The sequence below is a fragment of the Atta cephalotes genome, assembly GCF_000143395.1.
Source record: "Atta cephalotes unplaced genomic scaffold scaffold00019, whole genome shotgun sequence".
Taxonomy (NCBI): Eukaryota; Metazoa; Arthropoda; class Insecta; order Hymenoptera; family Formicidae; genus Atta; species Atta cephalotes.
Window position 1 is genome coordinate 4,655,024 of NW_012130083.1, and position 20,184 is coordinate 4,675,207.

Consider the following 20,184-nt stretch of genomic DNA (forward strand, 5'->3'; position numbering starts at 1 on the left):
TTATGAAATAAATTTAATTAAACAATTAGGCATTTAATTTCATCGTAATATAAATGAGAAACTCTTAAGAAACTCTTCGGAAACTCTGTTGAAATTTAAAAAGCTTTCATTTGTCGTTCGGCTCTTCCTATTTAGCACGTTTTCTGAACTTCTCAATTTTTCCGAGAGAGACGTTGAATTGAATGATAGCTTTACATTGTGAACTAGAGCTCTTACATTGTGAACTCGAGCCCTAATTCACAACACGATTGTAAGGAATTGTAGACATAAGGTCCGGATACGAGCGTGAACGATCACGCGCGAGCGAACGCACGCGTAACTATACGCAGACAAGTTTGTTCGTAACGCTTCGACGAGACGAGTTGTTTCTTCCGCGATTGAATATTGGAATACAGGCGAAAATCTTACAGTCTTCTAATTTTCTTGGAAGTTACGCGGAAGAGTGAAACTCACGAATCACTTACTTCAAATTCGACAGATGTTACAGTAAAAGTACATGGAAAAAATGATTTTGATAAATTATCTAAAAATTTAACTAGATACAGATTTGAAAATAATTTTGTTAGACCATTAAAATAATTATGTAGAAGGCTCAAACTGATTACTAGAATGTCAAAACTTTTTACAGCTATTACTTATCATGCTTGCAATTATTAATCGCAAAAATTCGATTTTTATATGAAAAGGACGGTTTTGCTGAAATATCTAAAAATGTAACTAAATCTAATACACGTTTGAAAATAATTTTGTTGGACTCATCAAAATAATTATGTGGCATGCTCAAACCGATTACTAAAATGCTAAATCTTTTAAGTAAAATATTGTTTTATCATCATGTTCTAATTAAATTTGGAAATATTTCAGTAAAATCGTCCTTTCCGTGTAGAAACCGATTTTTATACGTTTAATAATTACAATAGTATATAATAAATGTAATTCTGTTTTGCGGAATCTTGTTTTAATTTAATTGCTCATATTAAAAAAGAAAGATGATAATTTAATATTTCATGTTTATCAATTCTTTTCTACATTAACATAGTAACATACTTTTCACATACAATGTATGTTAATATCATGTTAAATTTCGTAATAATTATTTGCATTTCTTACCGCTGATCTGAAGGCGGATAGAATGCACTTTCTTGCACGGTGCATAAAAACGTGCGGCTCGCTCACGCGGCGGAAAAAATAAAATAGAAAACCTCGGAGGAAATGCAAGCGCCGGGAATGCATTTACATAGGCGGAGAAGGCTCTATATCGCATTGTTTTTACTTTTGCGCTTTCGTTTCGCGCTTTCTCTCTCAACATTGCTTGATCGGGATGCGATAAAAATATCGTCGATGACACGCAATCCAAACTATAGCGAAGAAAATAATTTTAACTTGTTACTCATTAGATTGTTAACAGCTACTCTCATTCTAATTCAGTTCAGTCAATCTGATCGACTGCCATTTAATGTTTTCTTGCCGTTGGAATGCTCTCGCTAAGATACGGTAGATTAAGTTTCTCTGCTATCTTTCTAAAATAAATCAGGTATAAAGCTATAAATTACGACATATGTGTGCAGAAATAAAAAGTATACATATATTTTTTAAAGAAGATTCAAGTTTTTGTTAATTTATTTCGGTCTTGTGGATTCCGGTGATCCAATTTTCTTCTTATCGCGGAATTTGGGTCACGGTCATGCAACAAGAATCCCGTGGACCGATCCTACAGATGCGAATGCTGCATGTAAGTAGTAAGTACCATTTTCGATCGGACTTGCGATTGTGGGCCGCGCCCTATACTGAGCCGCGCCGATACGACGTGACGACGACGACGAAAAGACGAAGAAAGCAGTTGTAGCCGGTCCTGCATGGTGAAAGTCGTCCAAAATGTCATCGGAGTTTAACCTTACTTCGAATATATGCATGCACGCATGCATGCATTCGATACAGAGAGAAAGAGAATGAAAAAGAAGTAGAGAAGGAGACACGTTGGGCACGGCGAGGGTATAACATGCTATTACGTAATTCACCTTCTGGCAGCTGAAATGCATTAGAATGATCGACATCATTTAGTGGAGGTTGTAACCGCAGCCTTGATCGATCCGAAAGCTGGCCCCCAAATTTAGAGCCTCATCGAGACATTGATGCAGTAAAGACCTTACAAATCTCGTTTTACATTGCTAATTTACAATGCTAACATCGAACTGAGAATTGAATATTCAATTATGAATACAATATTGTAACACGTGCATGCAAGTATTTTGAAAAATATTAAGATCTGTGTTTTGGAACTACCAAATGTTCCTTTCCACTCTTTGACTATAATGCTCGTAATTTAATCAGGTTTAATTGACTCGTATTATTAATGAATCAATATGTAACATTCTCACATAATTGTTTGACTGCATTTTATGTGTCATTACCGCTTACAAATATGCTTACTCATATTTTTTTGTATTTTTTAAAGGTGTTATTTTTTTAAAAGGTATAATTTTATGAAAATTTTTAAGAGTTTTCTTAAGAAATTTAATATGAAGAGATTGAATAATTTGCCGATTATTTCTCTTAACCGCGTCACATCAGCAATAGGCATAGTTTTCTTCCTGGCCATGATGATATTTCGGTATCGTCCTTTCACGAGTCTAAAATTATCCACGTCGAGGACGGTTAATGTGTTCCAAGAAGTCTGAGAAGAGGTGGTTTGCACCCATCGCTGCACAAAGACCCAGCCCTCTCTCTCCTCCCCTTCCCCCGAAACTTCATCGTCGAACGCTGTCGCGTCATTATTTTCCCCAAACCGGATTTTCAGGCTGCGTTCTGCCCACTGTTTCGCTCCTCTGGACATTTATCTACCTATCGGAGTTGCAAAATCTTTGACAAGGTGACCCAGTTGTATTTGTTCGAGCCAAGTAGGTTGGAGAATCGCCGGAAAGTAGAGGTCTACCATGATCTTTCGATTCAGAAACTTTTGATTTTTGAAAAAGAATTTTTTTAAATTTAAAATTTACACAGAATTTTTAATTAATCTAATTATACTTATGTTTCATTTCGATTAACATAAAGCGTCATCTGATTTAAGTTTATTCAAAACTATTACATTTTTATTCAATCTATTCATATTTTGCAAAATATTGATCTTCATTTGATTAGCATTCTTATATATACTATATATTGAATTTTACATATTGCTTTTATATATTAAAAATAGATATTTAAAAATAATGCTTATTAATATTATTTAATATTACACGGAAAGATTGGTTTTGCTGAAGTATCTAAAAATTTAGTTAAATACAAATCTTAAGCTTTTTAGTTACAGAAAATAATTTTTTTTGTTGAACCTTCAAAATATTATATACAACATTTAAACATTGATGCAAAAAATTTTAACGTTGTAGAAACCGATTTAAGAGTCTTACATAATTATTTTGATAATCTAAACAAAATTATTCTTAAATCGCGCGCACGCGCGCGCGCGCGCGCGCGCGTGTGTGTGTGTGTGTGTGAGATAGTAAGAATATTACATATTATAATTCTTATGAAACTGATATTAAGTTACAATATCAATTTAGAATGTGATTTAACACGTGCATTCAACAACTTCATCTTGAGTCACACCTTTTATAAGAGCGCATTCGTCACCTTTTGCACTTCGTTCTTTCGTACAACGAAACTCATAGATTACGTATCATATTTATGAGGATGTACACCCAAGTGTATTATCCAATAGAAATAATAATAGGCATTCTCCATCTCTTGGCCGCGGAGAAAGTAACGATGAGAGATGAAGACGGAAAGAGACAGGTCAAAGAATTCGAGTCACACCTAGAGAACCTTCCCTCTCAGCGCGAAAAAAATCGCGGAACGTAATGGCGAAACGTAGGCCGCGGGAATGTCTCGTGCCTCCTCCGGATCGCCGTATCGAGTAGCACAGATAACGACAGACTGGCATATAACAATTGATTTGTAACGCGTATTATGTATTCGATGTATTTGCAGCACGCGATAGCGACAAGCTGTTTATTTTTTGCTTATTTTTTGTTTATTTTTTGCGGGTATACGCGATCACCTTATTACTGCCATGCAAATAATAACATTCGAATCGGCTGGTGAATCGTTCTGTCATCATTCTTCACATCATTCTTCATCCGTGTGAAGTTGATTCCCCAACTTTTGAAAAAATTAACTTTCTATAACTCATTCGATTGCTTATTGTTTGCACATTCCGAAATAAGTCGACTTTTCGATTATATACTTTTAGTTAAAAAGTTATTAACAGTTAAAGTTTTGAGAATGTTTGACTCAGATAGATAGATTCAAATGAGTAATCAAATGAGATAGAGAAAATTAATTTTGTCAAAAGTTGGGAGCCCAATTTTACATGAGTTTATTTTTTAAAAGATGCTGATCATATTCTTCTTGTTTTCCTTTTTCTCCAAGCGATATCTCAGATCAGACAGAAGAGATTTTGGACAAATCCAATTTTTTTCAAGAGGAATTTTCTTATATTTAATATGTAATGGAAAAATTCATTTACAAAAAAGATTGACTGTAAATTAAAGCGCTGAAAAAGTTTATCAAAATTATTAGAATTATAATATTGCATTTATACGATATATTTATTAATTTATAGACTTACTTGAAGCTGCGATTTTAAATTTCTTATATCCTTTATATAGATTTCTTATATCTTTTGTTATATCCTTTATGTAGACATGACAAGTTATGGACGTTTACTTGTACATAACAACTTCTTATTATTCCGTTAGTACTTATATTCAGACGTGAACATTTTAGTGTTTTTTGAAAAACAGCAGATTAGATCTTATTTGCATGTAACGTGATGACGTAATAAAATTTTTTGTCAACTACATTTCATGCGCGAATATCTGACGGATGTATACAAGTCTTATAACATTATATTCGATATATCGCGGTGTAATATGATTTTTCGTCGACTTATGTATTACCTGCTTAACAGGAACTTGCATAATATACTATTTATTGCTCCGATGTATAAATAGAATAAATTCCTCATCTGCGGAACGAGCTCAGCTCTCGATTCGAAGCTCGCGACTATACGAACTCGAAAAATTCAAACGGAAAGGTCAACGAGACCTTTCGCTGAAATTGTTTATAAAACAGTGCGCTTGATAGATAATTTCGAAAGAAGAGCATTCTTTATAAAATTAATTATGTTTATCTCGCTGTACGAAAAGATCGCGTGTTAACATTTAACGATAGCGTCGTCTTATAGCTCAATCGCCGAAAGGACGTTGTCCTTTGGGAGTCATTAAGGTAAGAGAAAGGCGATTCCTCTCGCGACAGAAATTTCGTAACGATGCACGTTGATTTTTCTTTCTCTATTCAATATTCTTTTTTATGTTTATTATTCTCCGAATTTACGTGAACATTCTCACGTCGTATAAAAAAAAGAAGCTAAGCAATCTGTGATAGCTGGCAATTGTTCAAAATCGATACGCGTTGCATGATACGTGCAAGAGATTCGAGTGGCGAGCATGTATCGTTGATCTTTCACGCGTGTCTAATCGCAGGCCTCGTTGACTGCTATTTCCAAGCTTTTCCGGAAAGGTCGAGGCCGCCATAGTCGTGCGGCCAACTTGCAAATACTTGCCTTTCTCGACCCCAGTGAGTCTTCCGTAATACGAATTACGTGATTATCCTTCTAAATTCCTTATCCTCCTGCTGCGAATGGTTATCGCAATCAATTCGTATGTCTCCGTGAACGTTCACTATTCTGATAATTTTGTTTGTTCTACTTTTGTTTCATTCGTATGTCGATTAAATGGATAAAACTTTCAAATGTCGAAGATAAAAATGTACAGTATATCGTATACATTTTATGTACGTTTTAAGCAATTAAATTTTACTTAATATTACATCAATTAGACTTGATATCGAGCATTTTCTCGTATTCTCGCAAAAGTTCGCTAGTCATGTGTGTCAGCAGAAAAGCAATAAAAAGCAAGAAAGTCTCTTTGACAGAGATATCGCTTTGATATCATTATCTCATGTATAGATAAATTAAATTTTTTGATATCTTCTTAAATTTAATAACTGGATAATTTTACAACATTGTATCAGTTAGAATCAATTTATTAACAAATCCAAGTGACGATAGGATATTGTATTTTATTTTCTAATTTATTTTTCGCCATCCAAAGAAATTTTTTTAAGAAATAATCCTGGAATTATTTGAGAATGATATTTAATACAATATATTAATTCGAATTATAGTAATAATAAAAGAGATAAAAATACAGCTAGTTTTATACTCCATCTTTATTTCTTTAAAACACTTTCCGTTATTTTTGCTATTCTAACTAGAGATAGCGATTTTTCTGTCATACGATAAAAGATTTTTGTTTTCGAGCAATAATTTAATCTCATTCTCAGCATTTACTTATTCAGTGTGTTCATACTCCGTCATAGTTTTCACATTTTATTGGGACCTTTTGCCGTTTTATATCCGACGTAACGTCGCGTATTATTACATAATTATCAGGTTTTGCGCCACTGAGTCCGAGTGAAATGTATAAGAGGCGTCTCTCCAGCCGTTACTTTCGATACTCGATCGTCCGTTTCTAAATGATTTCACGACTTTTGTTTGATTAAAGCATCCGATCGAAATACTTTCTTCATTAGAAGAAAGGAGAATATATTGTTTTTTATTGAATAATAAAATTAAAACTTTCCTTGCTTTATACCTATCAGCCTCCGGGATACTTTATAAAGTATAGAAACGTTGGCGACAAAAATCTCGCGGTTATTATTTACATATTACATTATTGTACAGTTTTGTGACTGTTATATGATCGTTATAATAATTCCGTGGCGTTATACAACATCATTGCGTGATTATATGGTCATTTGTTTATATAATTATAACCAGTACCTGTCTCAATTATATATTTTTATATGTACATTTTGTATGTACCTATTATATGTATACGTGATACGTGCACGAATTTTTGAAAAATATTTTAAGATATCCAACAAATTTTTTCGTTTTCTTTTTAATCCGAATTCCATCCTTAGTTCCTTCTCTTGATAATAAATTTTCTGCCATTCCTTTTTTAGTATGTGTAATCAAACGCGAAATTATAATTACGAGAGAAGACTTTAAAAAGTCATTGCGGTTGGTCCCTTTCTTTGAATTCTCTCAATGCGTCGCCGGAAACGAAAAAAGCGAAAGGGAGAAATTCATTGCTTAATAAAAAATGTGTCTTTGAAGTTTGCCGATATATATAGTAATATAATTAAATTGCAGTATAATTATGTAATATGACATTAAATGTTATTAAAGAATAATATGAGTATTGTGCAATCAGCATTATTAACTTGTGTGATATTAAGATAAGAATAGTTTCATGGATACATTTCATTTATTCCTATTGCATTATTTTGAGCTTGTGTTTTTCCGCGCATTAAAATCTTTAACATTGAATTTTTCAAATTCATTATAGAGACATTCATTTAAATTTCTAAAACTTGTCTTGAAGATTTTTCACATTAAATATTAAAAGATTCGTAAATTTAGGAATCTGTATATTATATTTTTATCAAATGGCGATTTCAATGCTGACATTGGAAATTTTGAATACCTATATATAATAAATATGGGCTTATATAATATAATTTAAATTGAATATATTGACTTTTTTAAGTTCAAGTCAGATTTATTTTTTAATTATTATTTTATCGCGTCAACAATGTACATCAATAATCGCGAAATAACGCTGAGATTATTATAGTTTGTTTTGCAAAGCTGTGAAAATTAGAACGAGCTATTTGGCGCGAATTATGGTGTGTTACGATCTGATAAATTTATAGTTAAACGGCATAAAAGAGCGCTTAGAGAAATGAAAGGATCGTCCGCGGCGATTGGAGAAGAAGGCATGTGTTATGCACGCTCTCTAGAAACGTATAAAAACGAGTTGTGTTCCAATTACGTGTCTATGCTATATATCGAGCAATGGGAGATCGTCAGCCATTTTAACGCCAAATGTACGCGATATATTCCGTGACAACACATTTCTCCGTAAATCAATCACGCTCCAATTCTTCGGAGCGAAATAATCTCTTCTCTGATCGTAGACGCATCCCTCCGACCTCCTTCCCGTTCGCCACTTTTTTTTCTCGGCTCCGCTCTCCTTGCCCTTTGGAGAACGTGAGAGAACGCGTGCTGCAATCTGGTGATTTCAATATAAAGCATGAGTTGTGTGAATCTTGTGCGAACTGTGTTTACCGTCGATAGAAAAATAATTTCTTTTCTTTTTTCTAATTTTTTCATTAATGATTACTAAAATTCAGTTTTCTATTAAAATTAATTTCTCAGGTTTAGAAATTATTTTTTATTTACTTATATGTTTAATTACGGGCTATATATAAGAGAAATTGGAATTAAAATATAAAAAGTATATTGGGAAGAGATAGAGATTTCATTTACATTGATTTACAAATTTACAAATTCGAAAACTTCTGCTTCATAGAATGGTACATTAAGGAAATGAATGCAAAACTTGCAGAGTTTTACATTCATAGGATACTAAATATCACTATCTACTTGCTTCATTTCATTTTAAACCCTTTCATTATTGTTCTCGAGGAATTGTTTTGAAATTTACTAGTAATTCTTTAGCTATTGTTTGAAGTTTTAATTAAATACTACGTGTAATAGTGGAAATGAGAAATAATTAACATGATGATTTAATAAACATGTTTCTTTAATGTGTTTTTTATCTTCGATGCGAGTTTTTAGTGCAAAGTGGGAGATGTACTGGAGGGCTCACTGAAATAGAAAAAAAATATATTAGTCCAAATTAATGAGATACTCATTAATATTTAGTATAGTATTTATTTTTTAAAATAAATTCGAATATGTATTAAGAAACAAAGAAAAAGAAGAGCCTTACCATATTGCAAGGTTGAAAGGCATACAAGAGTCCGATGGTTTATCATACGAGTGTCCCGGTAGACATTCTATCACTTCAGGTTGGTTGCGCCTACAAATTATTACCTTAGTACAAAAGTCATTAAGTTTGTACATATCGCCATCATGGCACGGAGTTATCTTTAGTTCTGATGGTAGGTTTGCTTGGAGCAGAGTCCATGGATTTGTCAAACTGGAAGTTTCTATCACATCATGTACGGGCTGATCATTTAATGTTGGATTATTAGTTGATATTTCTTGTTTGTGTATCTCTTCGTCGCTCTCTAGTAGAGTTTCGTTAGATTTCGCTAAGTTTCGCGGATGCCAAGAATCAGACTTGCCTTGATTCAGCCAAGGATTCCCGGAATAGGGAGGTGGTGGATAAGGCTGATAACTTGGTGGTTTAGAGGGATATGTTGATGGTTGTGGCGCATAAGTCGGAGGTTGCGGAGAATAGGTCGGTGGTTGAGGCTGATAAGTCGGTGGTTGAGGCTGGTAAGATGGTGGTTGAGGCTGATAAGTTGGTGGTTGCGGTTGGTAAGTTGGCGGTTGAGGCTGGTAAGTTGGTGGTTGAGGCTGATAAGTCGGTGGTTGTGGCTGGTAAGTTGGTGGTTGAGGTGGATAAGTCGGCTGAGGAGGTGGCTTAGGAGAAGCAGTGGGCGGCTTGGTAGGAGCATATGTAGAAGATGGCTGTGGGGATTGAGTTGGCGGTTGTGTAGGCTTCGGCGTGGCTGTGCCTTTGCAGTCCACGTTGTGTTGATAGTCACAAACATTCAGTATCTGAAATTGGAAATCCTAACTGATGCTATTGTATATGTAGAGACATTAATATACAGGGTGTTAAAAAATTATTCAGCATTTATACGGTAGATAGTACGCATTATACTGAGTAAAAAAGCCTTAGTGAACATAGATTGAAAACTATATAAATAATTTTTTTATATTAATTATCATTTATCATAATTAACTTATTGTCTCTTTTGTGTATTGCATACGACGTGAAAAAAAAGAAATAAGTAGCAGAATTGAAATAAGTAGCATTAATAGCCTGTTTGGAAGAATTACAGATACAATGAGATGATGTCCCATGTGCATCCAAACATATTGATTGATTGATGTCAACTTACTAATTGCTGATGAAATTTTTCATTATAATAGTGTGTATGAAAATTGAATCGGAACATTGACTGCAGTTTGTAAACACTGAGGTAAATCTTTATGTCGCATACGACATGTAGAAACCAATAAGTCAGTTATGATACTAACATACAAAATTGTTTATATCTTAGAAATGATTGAGTTTTTGACCTATGTTCATGAAGCCTTTTTTTACTCACAGTATAATGTGTACTATCTACCATATAAATGCTGAATGATTTTTTTTATCACCCTGTATTTAAAATATATTAAAATTGATAATTATTGGAATTTTATTTTCAAATTACATATATTAGTAGAACCCGAATAGTACTAACGGAATCTATAAACAAAATTGAAAATATGGCATGTTAATTTCGTGAATATTTTCAAGCTTATAAAGTCTATACTTTGACTTATTTTAAATTTTATCCGATATTCTTTCTATCAAATTACAGCGCTTCAAAGTAAAACATTGAAAAAGTAAAATAAATATGGAAAAATTTTCAATTTTATACAATTTCGGAACAAAATATTGCAGAGATTAAATTAAAACACAAACTTAAAAAAAAGCTTCTATCTTTTCTCCTTAAAATGCATTATTGTAAACTTTTATATAATTTTTTGCACCGAAATATTTAATTTTTTATGGAGTATAAGAAAACACAAATATTTTTAATTTTATTAACGATAGAGAGTATATAAAATATATTAAAATTAAAATTGAGAAATAATGGAGTAAGTAGGTAGAAAATAATATTTTGCGAGATCTATTTTAAACATATTGCTACGTCACTGTGTATTTTAAAATCGGCGAGCGTTTCCGCCGCGTTCTTTTAAAATGAATTCTTACGTCACTATAGACCAGATTGAAAGGACAATTGAATTTGGCAGGTCTGCCCGCGGCACACAAGTAGAATTCTGAACAGTTGGTCGAGCTTCTGTAACGTCCGTTCGGATCCGGGCATAAATTCGATCCCGATGGCAATAATGGCTCTGCCAAATAATATATATAATTATTTCTTTACTCTCCTTGTCCGTATTTTTCAGATTATGAAAAATCTAAAGAGATACACTGAAAAAAAAGATTGATTGCTGCAACAATTTAGATAATATAAGCCTATCCGCAATGTCAGTATATGATTTCGATAGGCTAACGCAATTAAAAATTTGCTGCTATAACTAAAATCTGATTGCTGCAACCATATAAAAATGCTATGCCATATTTTACTAAATTGTTGCAGCAACCAATCTTTTTTTTTTCAGTATAAATTTTTTATGTTTTAAACCATTGATCATTTATCACTACAGCGATAATAATTTAAATTTGTGATATCGATATTCTTTTTTACTTCTTTTACCGGTTTTCTCAAATAAATCTATTTTAAGTTTTGTTTAACGAAATTTATGCGATTAGAGAATAGTCGAATTAATCATTGCTATTACTATCGAAAACTGTGAACGATTCGCGCCGCGTAATTATCGATCACTCACTCAGCGTAGCAGGCGGTCGATCACCGCAGTTGACGTTGAACGCGAAGTCGCAATAACCGGCGATGTCATTGAAAAGCAGCCCAGCTGGACAGGTTTGCTCGATCACCACATCATCCCAGCAATTTAGATAGTTGGCGCAGCTTTTCAAGCTTGGGTACTGGCCTCTCGATCCTAGGCAGCCCGGCGGAGGTTGGTACGGTGGTGGTGTCGGTTGCACTGGTGTTGAAATGGGATTCGGAAGCTCATTCGTGTCACCCGGATTGTGCGGAAGTCCTGGATACTGTCTGGCACTAAGAATGATTCTATTTTCCGTGTCATTTTTCCAAGTTCCCGCACGAATGTTCAGTTTGTGGCTGTCGAAGTTATTCCATAAGTTTTCTGCAATTCAATGGCGATTGTTCTAATCCATAAGAATATCATTGTCGAAGATAACGATGGTTTAATATTATATTATATCAGCTCATGTGCGATCACGGTTAAGAATTAGTAATTAATGATGAATAACTAATAATAGCAGTCATAATTTTGTTTAACCCTCTGGCTGCAATCATATTTTTATTTCTTTTGTCTACAATCTAAGTCTTTTTTATTTTGTATCCAATTTAAGTTTTTTTCATTGTTTTAGATTTTCAAGAAAAACGTTTAAGATTTCTATTATATTATCGAAATTTTTTAATTATTTTTTAATAAGGAAAATCGGATTCCTCCTTCGTTTATTTTGAAGAAATTTAAGAGTGAATTTTCGCTTGTTTTAAAAAGACTTAGATGCAAATAAAGGGTTAAAGAATAGTAGAAAAATGACAAAGCGATTAATTTGATAAATAATAAACAATAATGGAAATATTATTTTACGCATTAACTTATAAAAGCAATAGTAATTCTAAATTTGATAGAACTAAGAAAACAGATTATTTATATCTATTATATAATTATTATAATTAATGTTAGAAGATAATTGGTATAATTTATTTATATATAATTTATTTATAAATATAATTTACGTAATCTATAAAAATTATAAGAAGCTTTCTACTTAATTATGTGAAACAAAAAATATACGTAATATAATACATTAAATAGAATGTATAAAAAAACGATTTAAAGATTGAAGAATTAGAGCGCTCTTTAAATATTTTTATCTTTTGGTTTTTGTAATCTAATAGTAAGTGAATTTATATATGGTGTGTATGTTATTGTTAGCTTATTTCTGTAATGTTCTGTAATTATTATCAGTATTCCATAAAGGAATCTTTCGCAAAACTCTTGAATCGCAACCCTGAAGTCGCTGACACTGACCTTCAGTTTGATCAGCGAAGGCGAACTGTCTATCAACAAGTGACACCGTCGTTGTCGTCCTAAGTCTGTCTCTTCTTTTAGCCGCACCGACGAATCCCAGGGCAAGGATCACAAAAACCAATATCACGCTCACTCTCATCTTCTCCCTGATGAACTTTCAGTTTTCTTCTCTTTGTTTTTCTCTTCTTCACCGATGACAAGGATAAATGTTCTTTATCAGAGCGGAGATCGCTCTTCTTAAAGACTATCTCGTCGAAACAATTTTTACGAATGATCTGAATTAGTTTACAATCGACACCGATAATCCTTGAAATGGCGCGAATTCAGACGTACGGTGTCCTGATGCTGGATGGGCTGGACCTGATCGCTTCCAGAGCCTTACATAGGGCGGCCCCCACCGCCGTTCTTTGTAGGGTCTGCAGGACCTCAATTACGTGGAGGTGCGCCGCGTAGGACCCTCTTCTTGTTGCGCAGGAAGTGCTCGCGACCGTTGCTTTCGCACCGATTCGTTCATCCTCCTCCTCTTCTTTTTCTCGAGAGAATCTCCCTCCTCTACTTCTTACTCAAGGTTTCGAAGACTCCCCATTGGACGAGATTTAGGATGCACCCGAAGGATGTGTGCACGTTTATGGTGATCATTCGTTCTGTCCCAGCTCTTATCCTTTTCTGTTTTTTTTGCCGAATTTCAAGGGGTTGTAGCATTGAATATTGTGGCGTTACTGGAGGAATTTAGGACTTTAACCCTTTTATGTCGCGTATTAAATTCATTAAAAGATTCCAAAGACTCGACCGAGGTTTTAAAACTTTTATTTTGAATATATTAGTGAATTCAATTCACATACTAGTTCTTAAAAAAATATAAAAGAACATATTAATATGAAATTTTTTGAAACTTCATTTGTGCAAAATAGATGTTTAAAAATTATTTTTTCGTGTCCATATGTATCATAAAAAAACAAATGTGCAGTGATACGCAAGACGAAAAAATTTCTTTTTGATGCGTTCATTTCGGTAGTTCTAGTAGCCAACAAATCAAAGAAATTATAAAATTGTAAGAGTTACACTATTACTGAAACTAAAATATAAGAACAAAATTAAAAATTGTTGAAACGATAATGTTTTGAAAAATAATATTGATTTTCTATAAATTTATTTCGTTTTTTTTTTTATATAATAAAATGGAATAATCTTAAATTAAATTCCGTTGTTCCAAATAAATAATAAAAGAACATATACTAAATGAACACGCAAAAATTCAAGTCGATCGCACGCTTAGTTCCCGAAATATTATATCAACGCAGTTGAAAAATATTGTTTTGAGAATTCCATTATCATTTCTAACTGGGCCTGTAGACTATTTTAGTAAATAATGTATAACTTAGTTATTGTACATTATTTCTATGATTTGGTATATTTTCAAAACTATCAATTTTCCGAAAATGCAATAAAAAAAAATTGATTTTTTTGATCCAATAAACTAGAATCCCCTTAAGTAAAATTAAGAGTTTTATTGACAATTTTAGGGTCTTTTTTTGTCGATTTTAAGTGGCAGATTAATCTATTTTATTCAGGGCGCTGTATATTTCAGAATTATATTTACCATGAAATAGTTACAGTTTACGTAAATTTACGCATATTTTTTTTTATATAGACAATAAGAACGATATAAAATATGTAAATGGTTATAAATTGGATAATACGATATAAAAAGAATTAATTATATTTTATGACGTTTAATATATATTTAATATTGATAAAATATATAAGCTAGATAGAAGCTTTAGTCCAGTGCAATGATAAAGAACATAGACTTCGATCTATAGATTGTTTACATGAATAATACGTAAAACATAATTTATACAGTTAATATTGTCATGTATAAATGCAGATTATGATATTTTATGCACTGTTTTATTTAAACGCAGAACTGGTATAACAGAAAGCTTTAAGCGCAAACTTGCTTTACATTTCTGATCTATTCGGTTTCCTAGAAGTTTGCTATATATATATAGTGTATGTTCCATTAATAAATACATTACCAAGAAGAATTATTTCACATGATTCAGTGAATACTTTTTTAAAAACTTATTATTTTTTGAAAAATGAGTATCTGACTTAAATATTTTTCCTATTTTGTAAAATAAAAATGAAGAAAAGAATTATATACGCAATAAATTAAAATAAGTTTCATAAGCATTATTTTTTTTTTAATAGTTCACTACTGGAGTATTGATTTTCACAAATCAAGAAACCGTAATGCATATTCGCGAATTTCGTGATGACTCTTTAGGGGGCTTTCTGTATGACTAAGACTGTGTTCTCAGGAAAATGAAGAAAAAATTCCACACCTGCGAGAAGAGACGAAAGGAGGAGAAGGATCCGGGCATCGGTATGCAAAGGTGGACACACTCTCAAGAAGACTCGTTACGCATTCGTTACTCGAAAGTGTTTCGCGAGTGGGTCCTATGTTGGAGACTGCGAGAGCGCGGTTCGCGCTATATGTAGAAGGCTCCATCGTCCTCCAGGGAGAGCTCATCGTCCTTTTTATTATCCCTTCAGATAAGAGATTCGGTGTTTCGGCAATAAGGAAGAATCTGGTTGATGCGAACGAAAAAGAAAAGGAAGAGAACGATTCTGCGCCGACGTAATCCCGGAATCTGTCGAGTTTTCGGTTCCCCCCTGCCTTCGAATTTTGCGTCGTAATCTTGAATCATCCTGGGATGACCTCGCCATTGCGTTCTTCATCGTGTCCTCGGGTGACGTCGTCGGCAAATATCTGCGATATTTAAGAATACGCGTAATCTTGCATATCTTTTTTGCATACATAATATCGGGACTTTTTGCAGATGAGGAAAAAGAAACAAAATTTTAATCTGATTTGATGGAAATTTAATCATCTGTATGCTATAATTAGAATAATATTACTAGACAGAGAATTATAAATATATACCATCTCTCTTATATACTTTATAATTGGATAATAATTTAATTTTTAATTTAAAGTTAAACATTTCAAATTTTTTACGTTTAAAGATTACGTTTTATAGGGAAGATTATATTTTTTTACATTTATATATTCTCGAAATATATATTCTCTTTATGTGCATTTAACATCAATTCTCTATTTATCTTTTTATATATTTTACTTAACACATTTTAACTTCATATTAAAATCATTATTACAATAATTTATAAAGAAAATATTTAAACTAGCAAAAAACTTGAATGTTTTAAATTTATTATGCATACGTTACAACTATTTATAATTTAAATATATAGGATTTATAAATGGAACATTAATAAGAATTTAATAGGATTTCTTGCTAATAACTGCTCGCGAATAGAGACATGTCATTTTACGATCAAAGTATCATGAGAATGACATCCAAGATAATCCCCGTCTAATCCTAGTAGTTGACATGTATATCGTGCGTTCGACAAAGCCATCGTCGATTTCTTCGTCATCATTCACGTCCGCTCAAGTCCTTGTCGTTGTTTTTAACTCGAGCAGCGAATCGCTTAGACCTTAGACCGCAGCTCAAGAAACTGCAGGGGGATCTAGGATGGAATGCCGACAGGAGAGAGAAACGAGAGGGGAATTCTGCTTGCTAGACCGCGAGATCAGTTCAGGGAGAATGGTTAGTTCTAACCCTTAGATGCATAGAAAGTGCAATGAATGAGAAACGAGTCATAAACTGCAAAATAAAACGAGTATAAATTCTAGAAACGCACTCTTGCATCTCTACTGTTTAATTATAATCCTTAATTTTGCCAAAAAATTAGTTTTGCTGCTAAATTAAAATATAAAAATATACTTTTTGATAATTTTTGATATTTGAATTAAATTTCTCTTAAAATTTAATATTGTTACATATTTTTTTAATTATAATAATTCGAAAGGATTACGAATTTATCTTTTATGTATTTTCAATATTTCTTAAAACTTTGAATAACATTAAATTCCGTATTGTCATTATATTAAAAAAAATATGATTTAGTTTGTCCGGCAAATAGGATTGTGAAATTATTTTATTTGCCGTTAACATTCTATGACTATTTAATAAATAAAAATGTTTAGGTTAAAGCGAATATAATAAAAAAGAAAAACATAACATAACATTTTACATTTTAAATATGTAACATGTTCTATTTTCTTTATTTATATCTTTAAATCTTTAGATAATAAATTGTTATGTACACACATACATCCAATGTTGATTCATATTGACATTTTTATCATATTTGATATTATTTAAATATTAATTTATAGTCGTAATTATTTTTGATTAAAGAATATTGATTCCGATATTTTTTTCTTCAGTGATATCAAACGTTGAATATTAAAGACGCTTCACTTCGATGGACCTGAAAATTATTTTCGCTCTTATCGTATATTATCGGTGCTACAATGTTTCCATGTGCGAGATGTTGAATTGAATACCAAATCGCATAATAAATTCAAAGTGGCTTACACGGCACGCCACTTAAGTCCAAATACGAGAGCGATATCTCTGTCAAGAGCACACCAATACCTTAGCGAGACTTCCTTTGCGTTGAATCTTCACAATATTGATAATAAAAACGGTACGATAGATTTCTCAATTTATTCAGATTTCTCTTTTTAAGATTTCTATTTTGTTAATTAAAGATTATCATTTTTAATTTTAAATATTTAAATTTTTATCTTTATATAAATATTATTACAATTGAAAGATTTTTGTTAATTTGTTTATTATAATTATTACATTATCTAAATATATATTATTATTATTTCTAATATTGCGTCTAATTCTCATTTATTTTATATAATTTAAATCGTTTTTGTAAAATTTTTATTATTGAAACCACTTAATACTTTGTTCGTGTGTACGTTGTGGCTTATTTAAACTTATTTAAAAAGAAAATATAAATTAATGTTTGGAGATTATCATATTTAATAACAAAATCGCGAGGTGTTTCGATCTTCTCGTACAGACATAAGTTTTCGATGTGTTCGGCACAGTAGGGAGCAAATAAATTCAAACCTTCTAGAAGCAAAATGATTTTATGGCTGCATAGAAGAAAATCTGGTGAACACGCCTAGCTTGGAGAACGCTGGGAATATTATTCCTTGTCATCTGTAATAAATGTGTTTTGAGAGGCTTTTTTCTACAATAACAATTTTAATTTGTTATTAATACAATTGTTATTAAACAAAAGATATGCGTGGTATATTTTAATTAATATAATATTAAGACTAAATCTGTTAAAAAACATTTATTTTTTGGTTTTAAATTTTTGCTTTAACAAATGTAAGTGTACATTCCAAGAAATTTTTAACGCCTCAGCATTTTCTTAAAAGGAGGAAAGAAACGGATTTTGCTTACGTCTTCGAATTGAATTAAAGCTTTGTCTCACGCGCACTGCATGCGTTCCGTTTGCACAATGGAACTTGAAAAACAGGTTTGAGAAACGTTGTGTTTTAAGGCAGGAACCATCCGAAGCGACGTTAAAAATGCAGACGTCGCTCGTTAATACCGTAATGCTCATTCGGTATTCATTTCGGGCATATCGGTACGTGGCACAGGTTAAAGTGCACGCGCATTGAAGAACATGTCTGACGTAGGTGGTCTTTTCGCTACTCTTACGTGTTCATTATTTAATGCTGAATGATAGAACGATATTTGGAGAGTTATAAGCACTTAGCGCAATCGCCCGTGCGATAATTTTTTCAATTGTTATTTTGTATTATCATATCGAAAACACAACACTGATTACTTTCGCATTACTTTTATGGACTTCTTGACAGTAATAATGAAGAGTAAAGATATCGCGTAATTATCACTTAATTTCAAATCTTGCTCGAAACAAATCTTCTTATCCTTCATAAGATGTTAAAATAAAGTTATATAATTATAAATTATTAAACGTATTATATCTTTCACTTAAATTACTTAAAATATTAAAAATCAACATGGATATCTTATCTGAACTCTGTATAATAAAACTTTTTTTTTATACAATTTATATAGAGATAATTGAAAATACTTTATGAAAATTGTGATATATTTTTATTTTATTTCAATTGATAAGTAAATTTTCTTGAAAAAATATTAGTTTGAAATATTGCAAACATAGTAGTTGAGGGATTGATGTCGGGTTTTGATGTGGGGATCGAAATGAGAGAAAAACATGTATAACCTGGAAAGCTTGTTCATTCTATTTATTTGCGTTCACTTTTTTTTGTGATTAATATCGGGTACAATGACGTCAAAATTTGTTCAGAGCCTAAAACGGAGAGTCGAATTTGCATAAATAACACGCGCGATCAAAAACGAGCAGCAGATTGCAGAATCGATAAGCATCGCCTGTGGGTGGATGTAAGCGATAAATTCGCGCGCTTCGCATTATTTTTATATGAGATACGCATACAGAGTTGCTCAAAAATTACTATATTTCGCAGATAAAGCCAATTAAAGAGGCTAATTTATATGCTTTTATATACACGTAACTTAATGCATAATCTCATTATTAAATATAAAATACAATAAAAAATTATTGAATTACTTATTACGAACATGTGAAAATTAATGTAAATAATTTATTAATTTTTTGTATTTTAATTATGTATATTACATACATAAATTTATATTATTTTTAAATCACGTAGTAAATTTTTCTCTTTCTGCAGATGTGCGATTGTTTCAGCTTCAACTTTTAAGCTTTATTTTTAGCTTACCAGTGTTGCCTTTGAGACTTTTTATACAGACTCTTTATGCAGGATGCCTCAGAGGACCTTTTATTTCGCATTTAGGTAGATTTGCACCTTATGAGTGACTGTCATAAAAAAAAATGGTCTTTTTAATCGTGACGCATAGACTATCTCCTTATAGTTTAAGATAATATATGATAAAATGTCAATGTGTATACTTTTGTTGGTGATACACACATAGAATATTCTCTCTCTTTCATCTAAGGTTAGCACTTTTACATCACCGCAGCTCAAGTAGCTCACTAATGACTAAATGTTTATGCTTTTCGCTAACTTTATTATCACTGTCTGCATTCACAAACGTGAACGTTTAATATTTTTGACATGATTAATCATCATATTTTTTCTGAGTGACATTTTTATTCCTATAGAGACAATTTGACAAGTTTGCAGAAATTTTTAGTCGGCGATGTACAAATATAATAATAAAATTTATAATCTAAAACATTACAAAAATAAATAAAGCTACAATAATATTTATTTGAAGTATTTCAAAAAATAATGAAAATCAATAATTTACAAATTGATTTTTTTGTTTAATTACAAAATTACGACACCATATATA

At 31.9% G+C, this 20,184-nt stretch overlaps 1 protein-coding gene across 1 annotated transcript; it reads right to left on the minus strand.

Moving 5' to 3' along the window:
* Positions 1-8,414: 8,414 nt before the first annotated feature.
* Positions 8,415-13,007, minus strand: LOC105619100 (bromodomain-containing protein 4-like). Its single transcript, XM_012200632.1, has 5 exons — positions 12,869-13,007; positions 11,573-11,950; positions 10,932-11,074; positions 8,925-9,721; positions 8,415-8,800 (listed from the first exon to the last, which is right to left on the minus strand). The coding sequence occupies exons 1-5, from the start codon at positions 13,005-13,007 to the stop codon at positions 8,767-8,769; spliced, it is 1,491 nt and encodes a 496-aa protein (XP_012056022.1). The 3' UTR covers positions 8,415-8,766.
* Between the last annotated feature and the right edge of the window lie 7,177 nt (positions 13,008-20,184).

Bases quoted from the DNA above. Each gene is read 5' to 3' on its own strand.
- LOC105619100 (XM_012200632.1), bottom strand. From the start codon at position 13,007: ATGAGAGTGAGCGTGATATTGGTTTTTGTGATCCTTGCCCTGGGATTC. The intron at 9,722-10,931 runs GTAAGAATTCAT...TTCCAATTTCAG, and splicing joins TCAATCTGGTCTATAGTGAC to ATACTGAATGTTTGTGACTA. The intron at 8,801-8,924 runs GTAAGGCTCTTC...TTTCTATTTCAG, and splicing joins CCTTTCAACCTTGCAATATG to TGAGCCCTCCAGTACATCTC.